This window comes from Micropterus salmoides, unplaced genomic scaffold (genome assembly GCF_014851395.1).
Source record: "Micropterus salmoides isolate LMB-PRFRI ecotype aquatic unplaced genomic scaffold, ASM1485139v1 Ms_hic_scaffold_21, whole genome shotgun sequence".
NCBI classification, from domain to species: Eukaryota; Metazoa; Chordata; class Actinopteri; order Centrarchiformes; family Centrarchidae; genus Micropterus; species Micropterus salmoides.
The window spans coordinates 22,472,607-22,493,619 of NW_024041262.1; the positions used below are offsets into that span (position 1 = coordinate 22,472,607).

Sequence of the window (21,013 nt, forward strand, 5' to 3'; positions counted from 1 at the left end):
CACATTGAAAGTCTTGTAAAGCTGAGGCAAAGCAAACATATAATACTGTAAAAAAACCCTTAAAGGCTTAAATCAGCACTTGCAGTAAAGATTTATTGATCAGCATCCCAAAGGACCAATTGAATTTACCAGTCAGAGCCCCAAACTAAATACCAAGGGAGAGCATCAAGGCTAAAAGGGGAATCCCTGTTTTGTGGTTGGATTGTTTGACTTTACAGGTCTTCAAAGTACACACAAGAGGAAGAAACCAATATCTTCACAGGTAAACACATCTCAGGAGGTAACAGAGCTCATTAACTCTACATTCCTTTCTCTTTTATCCCCGTTACTGCTCTTCCTTTCAGCCTACAGTAGCTTTCCTCACTCTCCTTTGTCACTCCCTCCCTCAGGTTTTTATCCATTTATTTCTCTCTTAATTTGTCTTTTTTTTTTATGCTGAACTGAGGCGTTGCGTGTTGAAGTAACAGCCACAGGGCAGCCAGTCATGTACATTAATATCCACTCACCAGCCTGCAACGCTGAGACAAAATCTCCATCGGGGGGAGAGCAGACAGAGACAGGTTGTTACCGGCGGCTAAACAACCAGCTAGCTTATTTAGCTCCAACATGACGCCTGTGACTTCAGAAACAAACACTTCACGTAATCACCATGAATTAAAGCCTAAAGCCAAGCCTCTCTGTCTAGCAATCCACCCGCAGTTAATTACATGGAGCCAATTACATTTACATTTATATTAAAGGCTTAATTGATTGGAACGACAGTCAGTGTTCTAATGAGCTGGGTAATGATAAATTCTGATTCGTTTCCTTGTCTAATTTTTTGTCTTGCTTCCCCAAATCAGTTTTACCCCAAGAATGAAATCTGTTGGAGGCACTTATCTGCGCAGCCATCTGTTCAAGTGTTCGCCCGTTCGACCCACACGAATGTGACAAAACTCGAAGATGAGGATACAATTCATTACTGCGGTTCAACTTATTTGTGTTAATTTGTGATGATATCTTAATGCCCCAACACACTGTGGGAATAGTGATCTTGCAGGATACTTGCATGAACTGAGATGGGTCTAATGAAATCTGGGTTGCAATCTTTGTCAGGCTATACAACACCTATTTTGAGGCTCGTTGATGTTAGATTCTACAATGGATGCCTGATTAATAGAAACAATTTTGATAGTCACTATTCATTTTTTTAAGCAAAAATTGCAAAGAAGCACCTGATTCTAGCTTCTCAATTGTGAAGTTGTTTTGCTTTTTTGGTCAGATAAAACCAACAATTTGAAGACGACAATTTGCAGCCTTAATTTGGATGCAAATAGGAAAGAAAATACTAACAGGGCCATCATCTCGTGTCATTCATCTGTACTGCTCACATAACGTTTGGAAAAAGAAAAAGTATTTATAAAAATGGGGCTTAAAATGTCGCATCAGTTGGAGCATTCTGGATTTGTATGGTTTGTAAATGTGCGTCACTACAGCACAGGTCACATTGTGAGACTTCGGTGCTAAATTTCTAACACAGCCAACCACAGATTTTGACGTTTCTGTTACAAATGTCGGCTTTTGTTGAAAGCCCAAACTTGCATAATGAATAAGGGCTTTTAGAAATTTCTTTATAGGTTGAGTGTGCAGTCCCGCCATGAAGTATAAATCTACCAGCGATGCTTTTTTTTAACACTATAAAATATGTCTGAGATTTATTTTGCACCTCACAGCTCTGCTTTTTTAAAATCACACCGATGGGCTCAAGCAGGACTTTATAATATAATAAAAGTGGACATATTTGTTCCCGTTTGACCCAGGTGGACTGCACCATTTGTGAAGTACAACTTCTTTGCTGAGGTTTTGTTTGTATTTCTAAATGCCATGTTCTCAGACAGTAACACCAGTGGGTGTATTATGGTGAAGGCACTAGTGAGCAAACTGTGCAATGTGTAGTTGTCAATATGCAGGCAGGACCACGATGGTTTTTGTCAAGTGCTCTCATGTCTGATCCACTCTGCTCTGCGGTTATCATGAGGGCATCATTTGAACAGCAGGTTCTCCCAGTGTATTCGTATAGGAACAATTTATTTGTTATATAACACATCCCACAACAGTCCTGTGAAGATGGATTTTTAAAAAGGGAGCAGGAGCAAAGCGTGGGGGCTCTGTGATTAAATGAATATAATATAATGAGCTAAGCTGTGCAGCCATTCATGTTGTGAGGCTATGAGGGCACCAGTGTGTCACTGCCGGCTCTTAGTCAGCCAGTAATGTTTGCAGGGCAACACACAGTCAACGCCCTGCAAGTTGCCTCTGAGATGTATGAATTTATTAACACAATTACAATTTATGGTTCAGCACCTTCTCATCCTGATCTCGTGTATGGTGTTGGAAGATTTGCATTATATTAGAGCTATATACAGCCACCTCCTCTGTTCAATGTATTCTTTCTACCACCTGGTTGAGTCTAAAATGATACGGCTGCACTTGTGCACCATTCATCCGAGTTTACAAACAAAGTCTATATGGTCACATTGGAGCTGTGGTAGGTGGGGAGCTGGTAGCCTGAGAAAAAAAAAAAACACAGTAAAAGGGATCAACGGGTTAATGAAAAAAACAAAACAAACCGGGCGAGAAAGAGCGCAAGGAGAGCGAGAGCCGCAGGGATCACAAATAAGCCTCACTGGGAAAAGGGAGGAAAAGAGCGCATATTCAGGAGACCGATTTGTGCCTGACCGACACCAGACATCAGCTGATCTGCCCTGCCGCTCTGTATCCATGACAACACTGTCTCCCGGGAAGTTGGCATGACAACAATGGGAAGAGAGAAGCGGCAGCAGAGGAGAGGAGCGAGGGGAAAGACAGCGACTGATAGGGAGGGGGGTGAGGCGGGAATGGGCGGAGGTGGAGGAGGAGGATGAGGAGGAAGCAGGAATAGAATGGAAAAAATGTGAAAAGAAAAGATGGTGAGAAACAGTGAGATGAGTCACTGGTGCAGAATGGATACATCACCATTTCTTCAACAGTATTTGTTTTCTTCAACAAGAAATGTAATGATCTCACTTTTGCTACACAGGCATTCATTTGCGTATAAATCCTTTTAGACAGTTGTTGGCTCAACACTATAGTTCTAGCCATCCATCAACCCAGCTGATTGCCTTTTGCAGGAGCAGCAGTAAATACACCGTACAGGGCAGCCAAAGGCAGTGTGGTGGTAGCCTATCAATGCTAATCAACAATGAGCTAACTGCTTTCCCCTCTGTTTGACCTTCTCCAATCGATAGCTCCACGTCACGCTGCTGTGGCTCTCAGCCTACAGTACATCTCTATATCTTTTCCTCCTCACTCCTCTTTCCTTCTACACCTATTCTCCACCGCCTTTGCACTTTTTCACCTTGGCCAATTCACTCACCCATTCAGCTTGACGTTTACTGAGTAAAAAAATCGCATGGTTTTACGGATCCAGCTGGGCAGCGGTTATAATCAGTGATGATTATAGTCAGTGAGAGAACATATCAAGATGTAGAGCAATTCATTATTTAATATCACCATATTCTGCACCTAGACACCTTGGATCAGGCAACTGCATACTGCTAAATGATATGATCATATTCTATATTCTCTTATTGCCAAAAAATCCCATTAAAAGACCAAAAAACAACGATTCGATTTTACTGTACAGAAAATTGAACAATATATTTGTGTTTCAGCATGCACCAGTGGGGCTGACTGTTATATACAGGGTAGAGAATTTGTAATTCTTAAGAGAAAAACTAATTCCTTGTTGGTTTTGGTCTTTTCATGGAGATCGACAAAACACTCTCAATGTACATTTCTGCATGCGAGTATTGGATTAAGACATATTTGGTAAAATGGGAACCTATCCTAACATCTCTACTCTTTCAGTAACATGCAGCTCCAAATTGCTTGGTTCCTAGTTGAGACGCAATTGTTTAAAAGCTCGCAAAAATATATAGCTGAACTTTAAAAAAAAAAGGATCAGTAATTTCCCTTTTTTAGCCAATGTTACTCAAACAGGAGTATATGGTCCCCAAATTTGTTGGGAACTATCCTCAGCTGTGTGTTTATACACATTTTGTGCATATTCACAGCATATTTATGGTGTCTGTGGGATTGACAGTATGGCTCGGGGATAACAGTGGGAGCTCCATGGCACAGAGGAAGATAAATCAGACTTTGGATACGCAGACAATACTTGTTAGTTGGATCAGTTCTCTGTTGGTTTTGGTCTTTTCATGGGATTTGTTGACAATAACAACAATATAGAGTATTTGCCAGTCTTATAGATTAAGAATGCAACAAATTCTTAATTGTTTAGATAAAAAAAAAACAGATAAAAATGTTTTCATGGTTAAAAAGAGAGTTAAAAATGGCTGAAAATGTCTCTACCCTTGAGTACATCTTTGGTTATAATGTGTATGTGGAGCTCTGTGTGTCCTGTACTAATCTTGTGGTGGCACTGTCAATGTCTGATATCTGCAAACCATACTATGTGCCACTGTGTCCTCCTACAACACTGATAGCCCCCCATATGCCTTGCGAATGGGACAGAGCCTCATCTCTCCACACTTTGTGTGTGTGTGTGTGTGATCCACTCTCTCTGAATGAACAATAACTAAAAATCTCCTTAACTCATGCTGCTCTCTCTCTACCACCATCTGTCTCAACGCCATCTCCCCATTTCACTTTCAGATGCAACTATATGGGCTTCGGGTGTCCATCCACAAGCTCTCTAATTCTCTCCTGTCACTTGCCAGATTCAACACTGGGGTGTCTTGTCACAGTTGTCACTGCACACCGGCCTAATATCTCACTCATTTCACCAGACAACGGGGGCAAATCCGCCTCAGAGATTAATATATTACACCTTCACTTCCTGTCTCATTTCTGACTCACTTCCAAGGTCAGCGGTGCAAATAAACTGGGCAGGCAATCATTTTGTCATAGCAGAGCATCATAAGAGAGATTGTTAAATCAGAAATATCATCCATAGTTCAACTGCATAAATGAGTTGGTGTAGGCTGGTTTTAGGATTAAAGTTAGACTTAGGTTTAGGTTAAATTTAAGGTAAGGAATGAGGTTAGGGAAGTGATTATGATGGTTACAGGAATAGTTTGCCATTTTGGGAAATACGCTTACTGTAAACTGTCAGATAGTATCCAGGGATTCATTTGTAGGCCTAGATTAGAGACGATCATTTATTCCTAATTTCACCTGCTTCTCAGTTAATGCAAACTCCAAACCTCCTCCACGTTTACCTGTTGTCTTGATAAATTCAGTATAATGCCCATTTCTATATCATCAATTCCATCACTACAATAGTCATGTCACATTCCCCAATTTGCTGCTCTCAGTTTCTCTTTTCTAACATTCATAAAAACTGTTAAGCTGCTGTCGGCTTACAACATTTCCCTCTGAGTTTCCAGATTAAAAGTCTTTTAGACTCACTTTTATGGGTAGGCCTTAAATGTAAAGAAACTTTGAGAAATGTTGAGTTTTGTTGATTTATCTTAGCGTAAAAAGGGAGAAAGCAAAATCTGCCTACTGTACTAGCACTTTCTTGTTTATCCAGTTTGTTTAATCTGTCCAAAAACCAAAGTGTAAAGACAAACAATTGAGGTTAAAAGGGGGTTTTAGGAGGTGTTATATTCAGGACTATTTCTTGGACAGGAATAGTGACTTCAGGTAGTGTTTGCCAGTTGTCCCCCAATGTTAAACTGTCTTTCTCGGACTACGTCACAAAAAAAGTTAAAATGACAACTCCGGCCTCTTACAAGAAGATGAAAGAAAATGAGGAAAGGAAAAAAACTGATTTCGACTGTGCTCGTGAAAGAAACAAGTAACATGAAGTCAGCATACACAAACACACAGGACACATTTACCATGGAAACAGTCTCATGTGCTGTGTGCATGTAGCCTTAATTGGCCAATCACAGTGTGAATATGAATTAAAATGATCCTATTGTAGAGCTGAATGAGATTTTTGCATATGGACATGTTGCCACATGCTCATGGGAAATCATAGATAATACTGTCACCTCAGTTTCAGGGAGACACTCAAATTGCTTCCTAGGGTTTTTTTTGGATATCACATACAGACCACAATTTGTAAATTTATAGAAATGTAAACTAATCCACAGTGTGAGAAGAAGCATGTAAAACATAATCCTATTACAGCACTAAAGTACGTAAATGTATGTGTTTTAAGGTCCATTAGTGCCTGCATGCTTTATTTACTGTTGCTGCTTATGTTTTATTGGTGTCTCTTATTATATATATATATATATATATATATATATATATATATGGGTTTATTATTTTACTCTTGTAAAGCACTTTGTGACTTGTTTTGTGAAAGGTGCTATATGAAATAAACATATTTTATTCCATTGGAGGATACATTTAAAGCTATATTTATGATATATAGAATGGTCTCTGTATAATAAGGTAGCCATTGTAATTAAACTTACCCAGAAGTAGTATAATTCAAATAAAATACAGTTAGTTGGAGTAGTGTTTAAATATGTAAATTACATTTACATATTTCTCATGGTAATCTGGTAACTGTTCAAACTAAACATAGAGAAACAGCATTTAGTTGCTCTACAGAGCTGAAACTTCCAGAGTTGCCCTGACTTTGACAACCTTTAAATCCAATTATAAAAATTTTTATGTCCTCTACTACCTTTGGCTGAACCTTAATTTTTCGTCTTGCACTCATGTTTTGACGTACTGTGTATTGATTGATCAGTTTTTGTCTTTTTAATTCAATTATGTAAAACAATGCTTCCTACTAGTAATCTCTACTGATTTCAACCTCAATGGTAGCTTTATCTGACTCATTTTATTCAGATAAGTATTCATAAGAAGAAAAGCAATGACTGGAGCAAAGTTGTAAAAAATCAACATAATTGAGTAATTTAGTTCAGTTATCTTATTTCAAATCAACTCTTGACGCCTTACATACATCTTGCAACAACTTGTGGGGGTTGGGAGCCACTTATTTAAAGCATCTTGAATTGCCTTCGTGTTTAAATAAACTTGCATTGTAAGTATTGATATGATGAGACTGTCGATTCTCTTAGTGTCACGGTTTACAAATTTTGAATAGAGGCAACGAAACACAATCTGTCAAAAGCTAAGTTTGTTCACTGCATTCATGTTATTTTCATCTAAGTATTTATATAAGAACATTATGACATTAAATTCATCAGGACACATTTTAGATGAATCAAAATATGTAACCTCTTTGGAAATCTACACCTACGCCTAATGAGGCGCCCTCTGTTTACCACCCTGTGTTTGTAATAAAGGAGGCTATAAATATGGTGTGCCGTACATTGTAGAGAGGGATGCTCTTCATGGGCTTGAACTGCTTCAGGGGGTCCATCTTGTACAGGTGGCGGTCAGTGATGAGCACAGCCCGGTCCTCTGCCTTGTGGAAACGGTTGATCTGGGAAACACAAAGCTCCTCATTAGTCACCCCACAGCATAAGTGCACACACATACTATCTAAACACCCTGTGGGGAGATGTAGCAAGAAGTACCAGAAGCAGTTGGGTTTATTTGTTCGTACAGACGGAGCCATGTTGTGACACTGTGTGCATGTGTTCAGCAGTGGATAGATGATCTAAAAGTCTCCTACCTTGCGAACATTACAGGAGAACAGAACCCTCATGAATTTGTCTTTCCGCTGCAGCTCGCTGGAAACCAGTGTGAATGATGCAGCTGTATCAGGGCTGTCTCGCTTCTGTCGGCCAGAAAAAAAGCCCACAGAAAACCTGTTTCAACATTCCAGCTTAATTTAAAAAGGAATTCAGAGACAGTACCGGCATTCAAGGTTGTGGAAAATGAGGTCCCATCTTACACACTGGGCCAGGTGATAAACTAAATTACATTATAGATCACTTACCAAACTAAATTTACTCTCATCCTAGATTCTAGCTTTCTTACTGAGAGTTAGTCTGATACTCTCATATCTGTACAGTGTCAGTAATTATAGCGTGAGCAGCTAGTTAGCTTAGCTAAGCACAAAGACTGGAAACTGAGCGAACCAGCTAGCGTGGCCCTATCCAAACGCACCTCCAAAGCCATAAAATGCCCTTTTCATTTAACAATAGAAGCCTACTAATATTAATTGTCTAAACAGACTGAACCAGACTAAGTCACCATTTTGTCTTTTTTTCTCAGTTTTCTCCTTCGAACATATAAAGACACATATATTACTGTACTCCACCCCCACTGCAATCCTAACTACTCACCACGTAGTTTCCTTCCCAGGCCCTCTGTAGACCCAAGTCAGCCCTCTGGCCCTTCAGGGCTTCCAGGCTGGCTACCTTGGCCCTCACCTGCAAGGCCTCTTCTGGAGACAGGCCTTTGATCAGTGTCCATGCCCACCACCTGGAGGCAGACACATTCAAAGACAAACACACACAAAGAGAAAGCTAAGAGCAGGGGAAAATCGACTTATTGCACATGGCTGCGCGATTTGCAGAGGACCCCAGCTGTACTGTACTGTACTGACTGGCCTTTCACTCACACATACTGACAGTCAACATCATTCTCAAGGAAGGTTATTTTCTTACTGTGCCCAGCTTCACACAGAAAAAAGCAAACAAACAGACACAGGGATGAAAGCCGATGATGAGTCTTTGATGGAGGAAGAAAAATCAATGCTCAGTGTCAGCCCAAGGCAGAAGGAAACGTGTAAGCTGCTTCAAATGGACTCATCTGGTTGTAAAAGAACACTTGAGGCCATGTGTTCTCTCCTGCGGTTGGGATCAGATCCACTTTTAGTTCAGCAAATTTAGGAAAGTGATTTTCTTCAAAAGAAAGCAATTTAAACAAATTTTATTTTAAAAAAAGGTTCTTCCTCTGCCTCCGTTTTGAATGATATAATTGAGAATGGATGGTTGCGTTGTTTAACAGTTACAAAGAGTTTCACTTTATATTTAAGCAGACCCACATAGCACAAATATAGTAGTTGCTTGTATTTGAAGTCTGTAATTTGTAGTCTTGAAATAGCAGCAGATTTACAGTAGTTCAATTTAAAGCTAAAGTAAAGTTATCTAGACAATTTTATTTTAGTACCTGTTATAGATGCTTCTGAGTGACTCTTCAAACTTGCGTAGGACTTTGGGGGGCGTGGGCCACTTCACATGCCTGCCGTAATCCTTCATGGATTGGACATTTCTGAAGCGGCGGTTGACCTCACGGATGTAGGACTTGACCTTGTAGCGTCGGTAGGCCTGCAGGATAACGAGAGCCGCTCTCATCCGCCGGTATCGCATTCTGGCTATGGTGCCCCTCCACACCTGGAGACACAGGACAATATAATAAACATGTATGTAGCTACAATTTATGCAGCCTCTGTAGATAATACATTCTGTATTTTCACATGCATGGAACACAAGGCTACTGAAAGAGGTTATTGACTTATAAGGACTGTACTGCACATAAGACTGGGGCACTTACAAGAGAGAGATTCCAAAAATGAATGTTCAAAATTCAGAAGGATTTCAGGTCTTATGCACCAGTAGAGGTGCACTAAAATCCCGGTTGCCCCGGCCTTTCTGTGTGGAGTTTGTCTGTTCTCCCCGTGTCTGCGTGGGTTCTCTCCGGGGGCTCTGGCTTCCTCCCACCATCTAAAGACATGCGGACTAGGTTGATTGGTGACCCTATATTGTCCTTAGGTGTGAGTGTGAGCGTGAGTGGTTGTTTGTCTATGTGTGGCCCTGTGATGGACTGGCGACCTGTCCAGGGCGTACCCCGCCTTGCGCCCGATGTCAGCTGGGATTGGCCCCACGCAACCCTCGACGATGGATGGATGAAAGCACAGAATATAGCTATAAATACAGCTGCACATTGCTGTAATAGCTAATATTTATAAATAATATATCATACTGCCAATTTCATTAATTTACAATTATACAAAGAAATATACATCAGGGATTGTAATGTTTGATTAACATGGATTCAGACTAAAATAAGGGCTAAATTAAGGACCTCCAAGTCTTCCTGTAACCAAACATAGGTTGGTGACTATCAGACCCTCTAAAGCATGAATAATAGATGTAAGTGGGACCCCGGGGAACCATAACTCCTGAATAACCCTCACTAAAATCCTCACCATATGCTCCCCTTGTCCTGTATTCGTTCTCTCAGTCTTACACACAAGTTCTCAATTATTTACACCTTTGACTACGTTGTACCTAAATAATCATTAATAGTTGCGTTTAGCATAACACACACAATAGTCACACAAATTAAAGGCAGTACTGCACTAGAAGCTCTCTCCACGGACATCATCTAAATGTGATGCAGAATAATCATGGAGATCAATTTAATCTTTCAAAGTGTGGGGGTGGCCAAAAGGCACAGAAAGGGATTTCTGCATATAAACACTGTGGGGGAGGTGGTTTCCACCTGAAGAGATTGGTGGTGGAAGAAGATAAGTCATGCACCACTGGGATATGGAAGCAGCAGATTAATTCATTACAAGATAATAATCTTTTAACCATATCAGTGGCAAATATGTGTTTAAGTTGTACTTTGGCATTATTTCCTCATGTGAAATGTCACCTTTTAACTAGAGGAATGTAGCTTGGAGCCATCTCCACAGGAGACTCTAAAGAGGGTGGCTTTCTGAAGAAGCTGAATCACACTGAGATCAATAAAAGAAGGCCAGTCAGCCAGTTGGTTGAATCTTTTAAGCCCTAAAATGTATGTAATCATATGTCTTGTCAGTAATCTGAGATCAGCCCTATCAGGCTAATAAACTCGAATTTGTCCCCAGGATGTAAACAGATCTAGACTAAAGCTTAATGTCCTGGTTTTGTGCATAACATCCCTAAAACGTTTTCTGTTAATTATTAGAACTGCAACTTCCACTTGGCCAAAAGACTGAAAGGCATTGCAAATCTTAATGCACAGACTCCTTCATATCAATTTCACTTTGACTTATCCTTTTTCCAAGTCTTTGTAATACAAAGCTTGTCTCACTGTATGTATGTTCTGTCACGTCTATCGGTCCAGTGAAAACCACGCATTTGTGAGGTCTTTATGTTTATGCAAAGCAACCAACATCTATTCAGTTATAAAAAACTACTGTTACTGTAAGTCTCAAATTGTGACTCTGTGAAAAGTTCCTTTTTCACAACCTGATCCTCCATTTCCTCCATGCTGCACTGTCTCTAATACATAATAGATGAGAGTGAGAAAAGAGGAACCACTACATATTCATCACTTATCGACCCCTGAGATGACTCTCCCACATGGTCAGCACGACAGCGGTGGGAGGAATGAACTGACTTTTCTGAGTGGACATACTGTTCATATCACTATTTTATATCTTTCTTAATCCATTTTCTATTAGGTGAAGGTAGTTTTTATTAAAATTTCTACTAGGATTTTATTTTATTTTATTTTTTTGCCAGGATTTTAATCTCATACTTGAAAGAAATCATTTCCTGTTTACGCTATCACTCAAGAAAAAAAGTGGAAAACTGTTAAACCTACACGGTATAATTTCATATAAACAAAACAACCATGTCGCATACATTCACTAAAAGTCATTTGACATTTAAATTGATGAAAATGAACAGCACCCTCATAGGTGTTATAGGGCAACGTGACTTAAGGTGGAATTATGGCATTATGGCAGTAGGAATCATATCACACATGTGTGCTGTACCAACCCTGTGTTTACATCTGATGTAGAATGATGATGGAAGGTTCGCATGATCATAATAATGAATATGAGACGATTGCTGTGTTGTCTAATGAGTGGAAGACTCTCTCATTCTATGTCTTTATATTTTTGATAATGTCTTGGTCCTATACATTGTTGTTGTATTAGGTTATTTACTTCATATTTCCTTAAAAACAATTGTTTTCACTATTTTTACATTTGTCTTCATTAGTGCATTCAAACAATGGCCACATGTGGTAATTACCCACGAAAGCACTGACTTGATATTTAGTGTAATATTAGAATATTTACTTCTCTTCATGAAGTAATTCATTCTATTGCCATTGTATTTATTAGTAGATTTCTGAAACATTAAACATTGGTACTATGATTTGTTACCGTTTTTTGCTTAACGTTATCTGCATTCAGTGTTTAATTTCTTGTCTACAGTTTTTCACTATAAAAGGTTTGTCTCACAGGATATGTTTATCAATTTTAAATTATATTTAAATTATATCAAGTGTAAGAGATTTGGCTTCCCTTTTGATTGTTTGTTGCAGCTGACTCTAGTATAAAGATGTTGTTTCATGTTTTGGTACCAGATGAAGGTCATTGACAAAAATGTTTTAATAAACTCACTGACAGTGAAGCAATTAAACCTCTTTTTTTCTGTGAAAACAAGCGATAACAAGTCAAATAGTGTTTAACAATCTGCCAGTTATATAATAATAATAATCCTTATTTGTAGAGCACTTTTCAAAAACAAGTTACAAAGTGCTTTAACAAGTGTAAAGAATAATACAAAAAAAAGATAAGAGCATGAAGAGCGAGTTATATCTGATCCAGCAACTGAACAACTCTATAATTTACTTTATTCATTCTAAAATAGTCTCTCAGCATATAAACCACTCATGTACCCCTCAACCCCCACACACACACACACACACACACACCCCATGTCTCACCCCATATGTGCTCATATGATACACAAAGTAACAGAGCAAAAAATGGATCCAAATAGGGTTTTCAGTGTGAGCTCAGTTAAGATGTCGCCTGCATAATATCCACATGGTGCACGAGCCTACGCCAGATCAACAACTGTGTTTATCTAAGCTACAAATCACTAATTAAATTGTAAACGACTGAGGCTGGAGGTAAGAAGCAAAGCGGGGAGGCGGGGCGGGGTACCATAAAACAACAATGAATCCGATAACGGCAGACACAAACTGTCTTCTAAGCCTCATTACGGTGTGCGACAGGTGGAAAGTGGCGAGAGGTTAGAATTATGATGCAGCCATCCAGCCACCCACACACGCAGGCACAAACACACACCATAAAACACATCTTCTGCTCCTCAAATGGCAAAGCAGACTGGCTGTGATGACGCTGGTGAGCTGATGAAGATGACACTCGGGGGAATGAGGATAAATCAGGCCAATAACAAGGCCCCTGACGGTCTGCCCCCTTACTCTCCTTGGCCAATAAAGCCATCTGATCATCCTTTTAGAGACTCTGCCATCATGGAGCCTGCCCTCAAGCTCCGGGGGCCTGGGATTTACGAGATCATCAAAGCCAGATTGGGGATCTTTCTTTGCAACAAAGCGGGACAGATTGCTGGGGTTTTATTCGGGGGGCCCGGCTGGTTTGAAAAGCATACTGGGTAAAAAGCATCACAAATCACATGTTCCAGGGCAAATGGTGCGAGCTGGAAGGTTTTGTTTGAGATGTTGAGCAGACCAGAACACAGATTACGCAGGACCCATTACTGGCTATTGATGTTTTAATCTTAAAGTATTGGGACTGTAGCTCTAATAAAAGGCCATTCACTGAACTGCAGAGTTGGCAATTTGAAAGGTCCAATATAAAAACAACACCAACCGTGTTGTCACCTAGAGGGCAGACACATATGCCGGTCTGCACTATTGACACACTTTACTGCAACCCACGTCTGAATGCCTGAGTTTCCACATCCTCTGGGGATATTGAGCTGGTTTTCCAGTGACATGCTCGATACACACGGTGGGCGGAGGGAGGCGGAATCAAGAGTGTGTGACACAATTTAGTGAGGCTGCAACGTGCTCTGACCACAGGCTGTCATTGGGAGACATCGGGCCAAGGCACAGTCCAGCAGTCATTATCATAAATCAATAAAGTGCTCGGGTGAGCAGCTCACACTCACCAGTAACACTAACATATTATCCAGACACTGATTGTCATTCCTTCAATCATGTCTCCCAGGATTATGTCATTTTACATTTTTTTGCTCTGGGCTAACGCAACGATGTGAAACAAACGTGTTCAAAGTCATCTTGAACAATACTGTCAAATTAGAAGAGACAGTATTGAAGAGTAAATTGAATGGCTCTGGATGGTCTATACATCAATTAAATGGGACAGGACAAAATAGATTGGAAGAAAATTGCCAGTGGTCAGCAGTATACGCTACACACACTATTCGTACAAGCTTGAGGGCCATACAATGAAAATCAACTTATTGAGGATGTACAGTATGAATACAGTATACTATCCATCAACTAAAACCATAATATAAAAGAATGACAAAAGAGTCAGCTAGTTATTATAGTGTCAGTACAGGTCTTGTGCGTAGAATTATGTAAATACGTTTTCTAAATATCTGCATCACAGCTGATTTGTAAATTATCATTAATCTACAAAAGTATGTATATTTTGTTAACACAAATGTAATTACTAAGAATCATATATACACTGGAAACCTCATAGTGATCATGTCTGTCCAGGTCAAATTGATCAACGTAAGCGGATTATTGACATATAGCTTATTATAGTTCAAATCAAGCATAGCGTTAGTTCAGACAGGCAACAAAGTTAAGCTCAGCTCACAATCCCAGCACATCAGCTGATAGCAGCTATCTCAAAGCCAGCCACATCAGCTGACAGCTCAGCTGATTCATCTCTTGCCGCGCTCTTCTGATTCCTCGAAAATTCTAATGCGCCTTATTTAAGCTACTGTAGCCTGCCTGTTGCTTCCTCTGCAAGCAGCTCATAACCTGCCGCCACCCCAGCTCAGCCATTCAGGCTTTATCTGATAAGGATGCACCGAAATGAAAATTCTTGGCCGAGGCCAAAACAAAATATAATGAACTTTCCCGAGTACAAAACAAGGTTTTTCACATTTATTTAGCTTTTTACTCAGTGTTTACAACAAGATTTGGAGAGACTATGGTGGGTGTGTCCGAGGCCTGAGAGGGTCCGGTAAAGTAAAGTTTACTTTCAATGGACACATGTAATATGTTTTATACTTTCTGTGAATATAGTCCAATTAATCTTATTTCCATAGTGTATAGACAGTAAGAGTAACATGAAGACTTCACAGCCTCACTTCAACGTAGGACTCTCATACTGCCATACAACTGTCTTTGTAAAGAGAAAGTCACTAACCTGCCTGTCAGCTCGCACTGGTCTGTTTAAGTGGATTTACCATAAAGGCTTGAATACGTGTGCACTCCAAATTTGGTGCGGCTAGCTGCCTTTTTCACAAACGAATGACAGAAACACTCAAAGCGGTTCAGACCGATTTTTTGCCTTTTCTAAGAAGTCAGCCACAGATGGAGTGGATGTGCTGAGAGACAATTCAGCAGAACAGTGTCTGCAAATGGCAATTTTAGCATCTTACCGACATGTCAACGTAATTGTTCGGTAAAATTTCTTTGGCCTTTTGACTTATTAGGCCGAACACCAAAAGTGCTTTTTTTGCCATTTTTGGGCGATTAATTTTGGTTGCTGAACATTCGGTGCATCCCTAGTATCTGATTAATCATGTAATTTGGTAAAAATGCCTGCTCTCTTCTGTACCAGGGGTCTTTACTGCTGCTCTCTGCCTTATGGCTTTCCATGTGTGCACATGGACGGGCCATACCGCCAAACATAACTACAGCGGAGCAAATATCAGTTTCTCTGATGAAGGTTATCCTGACTGAAACTATAATTTGGGTATAGCCTAAAAACAGTATTGTGCTTTTTTACAAATAAAGTAACGTCAGTAGAGCAAATAGGCTACTAAGCCACAGCTCAGCACCGGTTTCATTGCATTTCTAATTTTTAAACAGGCCTGAAATAAACTATAGGTTATCAATACCCAACTGGTAGCAGAGTTTGAAATGAAGTCGCAAAATGAAAACTGTAAATGGACAACATGATTACTTTAAGCTACTCATCTAAACTGCATCTGTATAGGAAAGATTATGTAATAAGCCTAAACCCTTAGGCCACATGGGTGCTTGTTTCTGTTTTAACTTCAGTTTAAAAAACTTTAAATTATTATCTAAATATAAAATAAAAGAATTTTGTGAGAGCAAATGAAGCGAAGCAAATTCTAAAAAACAATCTGTAAACTTTGGCTGTAAGCCACACATTAGTTGCTATGGAGAAAGGTCCATTGTTACAGTTTTTATACTTGTCAAAGGTGCTTTGTACTGTAGGATATTTTTAGGCAGCAGCGTTGAAAGGAAGCACACATTCATTCGATTCTGTAACCTTGATACTGAAATAAGGCTTTTCTTTAAAAATTTACTTCTTTACTTGACTAAGGTCAAGCTAGTTAAGCACTAAATACAAAATGTGCTGGATGTTTGCAAATTAAACCTTTAATGGCACAAGAACAGTCACAAGTCACATAATATAGGAGAAAAGCACATGTGTCACAGATTCGTTGGAAACACAACAAAGGAAAGTGAAGTATAAGAAGGAACAAGTTAAGTTTCCACATCACAGCTTTCTCTGAGAGGCAGCGCGTATCCTCTCTTCAAAATCCAGCAGTATGATTGTTACAACAAAGTTAAACCATCCTCCTCTGATCTGTTAAAGTGTTCTCACCCATTGAAGTTTTTGTAGAGGTGGACGATAACTAAAACACTTCAGGGGGTTCAGAGGGGATCAGAGGATTAGAGATCATGTTTCTGCTGAGGTCTAGCAGGAGACGGATCAGTTCTGGACAGTTAAGCAGAGAGGAGGTAGTGCTGGCCTTGTACTGTTATTCACAAGGGGACCGCACAGAGCTACCCCTAGATTACTCCCTTTTGATGTTAGTCAGATACTCCAAAAACAAGATTTTATGTATTACTGCACAATTTATTGCTACAAGTCATGAGTTACCCACCGGGAAACAATACAAAATAAATAATATGGCTCTTTATCCCTTTAGACGTTTTCATTTAGCTCCTGCTCAGACAACCTCCCCCCAACGTGACCACTCTGTGAAAGCTGACTACCCAAGACATTACACTCGCCACGTCTGATAAACCTACTGCTACACAGAGACTATGTAAAGCTTTGGAAAGCAATTAAGGCGGCAGCTCAGAACACACAAGGGGGGAGTCTCTCCTCTCGTCATCGACGCGGCTCTGACAAGCGCAGACAGTTAATATGATGTGGATGGCTGAGCTTGAATTTATGAAATATTCATTTTAACACATAGAGAAGGTGGGGGTGGCCTATGTATAATTTATAACATCTGTATTTATGTTGGATTGTGTGCTTTTTATTTTGGGCCATTCTTTCAGTTGCCATTTCTTAAAGTGGTAATGATTAGATTGCTCTGTACAAGGAAGAGATTTCAGTGCTGTCAATACGGGATCGCACACAGGATGATGTAGAGCAATCACTGGGCCTGACTGCAATACATTTCATGTCAGGCGGATTGAGTGGCTGTAGCACAGCAAGAGTGGAAAGATTAAGTGAGTAAGAGCACATGAAGAAAGGACTGAAGGATGGAGAGACCGTCAGGATTTAATGGTCGATGTGAAGGAGCCTCCTCTTACCCAAATCCTTCCCTCCAGCTTCTTCACATTATCAAAAGAAGGAGAGCATTTACAGTAATATAAAAGTGTAAAATAAGAGTGTAACTACAGAAAAACGCAATGTTCTCCCAGTCTGGACAGGCACTACAAGGGGCCACTCAGATTCACAGATTGTGTTTTTTAGCTGTGTGATGAGGCAAACTAAGTGGTATTATTATAAATCCATGAGGCAAATGGAGGGACAAGAAGTGTGTCTGAGCCTCAGTCATAGGCTGACAGTCCTGGCACTGTGGACCCGACTGGCATAAGGCAGTGTGGTGTGCCAGGTGCTGATAAGGGGATTGCTTGGCGCAGCAGATCAGACTCAGGCTGGGATGGGTGTTTGAGTAACAGCATGATAGATACAGGAGTCAATGCTGCTGCCACACCACTATTTGATTTTGTGTGTCAGTGAGTGCATACAGCATGAGCGAGCATGCATGTGTGCGAAGCACATACAGCAAGCCTGGCCTCAACATTGACAGAGGGTGAGATTAAATACGACTGCTCCTGCCACGCTGTGATGTTTATTTTGGTGGAAAAGCTGCAATTCCTCTGGGCTTTCCCTTCGTTATCAAAGCCTGCTTATCCTGGGAGATACAAGATAGGATTCTCCTAAGGGAGATGTGGAGGGAACACTCGTCTGGTCTGTCTGTGGGAAGAGCCTGCAAAGGGCCATACAGATCAATACAAAGGTCAACCAATCAATCCACTACAGGAGTTAATATGGCTGGACAACCCTTTCAAGTCTGAGCGCCTGGAGATACTCCTTGAGAAAGGTAGACATGAAAGCAACATGGTGTGGAGGAATCTGCCTACATGATTCTAATCTAATGACAGGTTGGGGAAAATGTTTAAGTGTCAATCACAGGTTTCCCAAGTGTAGGATGTAGCGCTTCAAGTGCTCAGATGATGTATGCAGAGTGTGCACATTCTCTCTATACACATACACCAACACAGCAGTTTTTCAGCTACCTGTCAGTTAGAGATGGCGTTTTGAGGCATCCAGGCTATTTGAATAATGTATCCTAAATTTGACAGCCAGACGGAACAGTACTCCACGTTTACAAACCAATCTCTCCATCTATCAAAGTGACAAAGTTTTGCTCTGCACGCTGATCTGACACGTGTCAGCGCATGCACCATTATCACACCAAGACACTGGCATTCTTGCCTGAAGGTGTCATCAAACCACTGACGCATGACGGCCTTAGCTACTACTGAGACACACAAATAGGGATCAATATTCACAGCACGTCATCAAAAAGACGAAGGAAACATTTATATACTGGTCAAAGAGCAATACTAGTATCCAACAAAACAAAAAATAAAAATAAAGATGCTCTTTATCATGGTGCTCTCAGATTTATTACAAATGCAGACTATAAGACACATCATTGTATCTTATGTATCTTGGTAAACTGGACATCCCTTGGTACATGCAGGAATGTTTTCATCTACAAGGCCGTTCTTGGAAGGTTACAGTTTTTTACCCATACAAAGTATATATAATCTAAGATAAAATACTGCAATTAAAGGTGCCAAATTTGCGAACAGAAGCTGGCAAGAGGAGTCAGTTTTATTACGGACCCTGGTCTTGGACTGAGCTCCGGGTTAAGCTTAAATTTGGCATACTCATCTCTTTGGCTGCCTACAAAAAAAAGATCTCAGAAATCTCAACTGATACATGCACCTGTTTTAATACTTAATCCATCAAGTTATGCTGGATATATGTATGCATCTGTCACTCTGTTTGTGTACATATTCTATATGTACGACCCCTGAAGGTCCTGTCTTTTGTACTGTATTATATTTTATTTTAATTGTGCTGATTCTTCTTGTACTCTCTTTTAACTGCGCTGCCCTCTTGGCCAGGTCTCCCTTGTAAAAGAGATTCTGTTTCAATGGGACGTTCTTGGTAAAATAAATGTGTCCCCACCCAAGTCATCCCAAGCTTTGCTATAAACTGTGGACATTTATATGTTTTTAAATAATCTATAGACAGGATGACATGAGTGGAGCAACATAATAAAGGCAGACTTCCTTACAGGCCTTTGGAGTGATTCGTTTTCCATCATCATTATAGATCGAGATATTTTGGGTGTTTTTTTTTTATTTGAGAGACACAGTAGAGATCCAGACAGAAAATGTTGGAAAAGAAAGAGAGAGGGGGGTGTGACATGTGGACGGGAACTTGACCGAAGAATATTGTATGTGTCTTAACCATAATGGACACTTTGATTTTTACTTTAATATTATAGTCATATAATGCGTAAGGAAGATTTTGCTTCTAGAGGCCAACAACAAGATCATTTAAGATCAGGATTGTTCCAGAAACAACAAACGGATTTGGCTTTGAGGAAAATGTAAGGACAAATCTGCATTGTGCTAGAGATTCTTAATTATATACAAAGAGCATTGGTATTACTGCCCAAAACTCAGAAACAATCTAAGAATTTAACAAGAGCTGTGTGGGTGAAAACTAAGACAGGAAAAGAGGCAGAGACATTCACACCGAGAGATATAAGAGACCAACGCTAATAATACAAGATTAGATTAGCTCCAAAAATACCTCAGTGCTTGTATAACTTGCATAAAAATTTGAGTAGAGTTTGAGTTTTTCTAGTCTCTGAGGTTATTCGTATGCAAAACAAGTGCTGGTGAATTTGAATGAGGCTCTTTGAAACCAGATCATCATCATGATCTTGTTCGAAGGCTCTCATCAGATAATAGTTGTTGATGACTGTAATCAAAGGTATTCACAATGACAGATGTTTGCAAATAAGAACTCTTTCACTATCATCAAATACTGAAAAAGGATATTGTTAATTTGGTTCATTGGTTTAAATTGAAGACAAAATTATGGATTGGAAAAACATGTTGAAAAAGGAAAGGAAAAGGAAGAAATGTAATCAATGACAATTATAGTTTTCTCTCTTGCATTTGGAAGCAAAGATTTCATAAATTCCCCTTGGGTCAGAGCACAAAACCAGTGTCAATCTGTAGTGTCAGTATCTGAGTTCCTAACCCTACCATGAGGAATTCAGACTCTCACCTTCTGGAGGAAGAGGACAATTCTCTGGACCATTTCAGCCCGCTGCTCCTCCAGGCTGAAGAGGGTACGCGGTGTGCGGATGAAGACCTTGGTTTTGCCGTAGGCCACGTCATGGTCAAATCCACACCCCTGCAGGAGCCTCTTCACTGCATCTTTGTCTGATGGCAAGTCATGGTTTGGCCACGTAAACTCTGAGATCATCTTGTATCTGGAAAGATACGAAGTGGTCGTATCAGGAAATGCAGCAATGCAAAGCAAAAATAAAAGACAAAATAAATGGCTAATTAAAATCTAGACACAGCGACTTTCTCAATGTGTTGTGAATGAAATTTGTTGTTAATTTATACTATCTTATAATTTGTTAAATGTGAAAACATATGACAATGGCCTTTGTTATCGTCATGACAGACTGATGACAGAAACAAGTGTTTTGAACCAGGCTAGCACTGT

At 39.9% G+C, this 21,013-nt stretch overlaps 1 protein-coding gene across 1 annotated transcript in view; it reads right to left on the reverse strand.

Annotated features, from left to right (window-relative positions):
• The window catches only part of myo1d (myosin 1D), a 106,559-nt gene that overhangs the window by 34,059 nt on the left and 51,487 nt on the right, over nucleotides 1–21,013 (reverse strand). The window contains exons 16-20 of the mRNA XM_038735315.1: nucleotides 20,564–20,771; nucleotides 9,094–9,317; nucleotides 8,265–8,403; nucleotides 7,649–7,753; nucleotides 7,343–7,456 (exon numbers count right to left, since the gene is read on the reverse strand). Of these exons, the coding sequence (XP_038591243.1) occupies nucleotides 7,343–7,456; nucleotides 7,649–7,753; nucleotides 8,265–8,403; nucleotides 9,094–9,317; nucleotides 20,564–20,771 (790 nt within the window). The remainder of the gene's footprint in view (nucleotides 1–7,342; nucleotides 7,457–7,648; nucleotides 7,754–8,264; nucleotides 8,404–9,093; nucleotides 9,318–20,563; nucleotides 20,772–21,013) is intronic.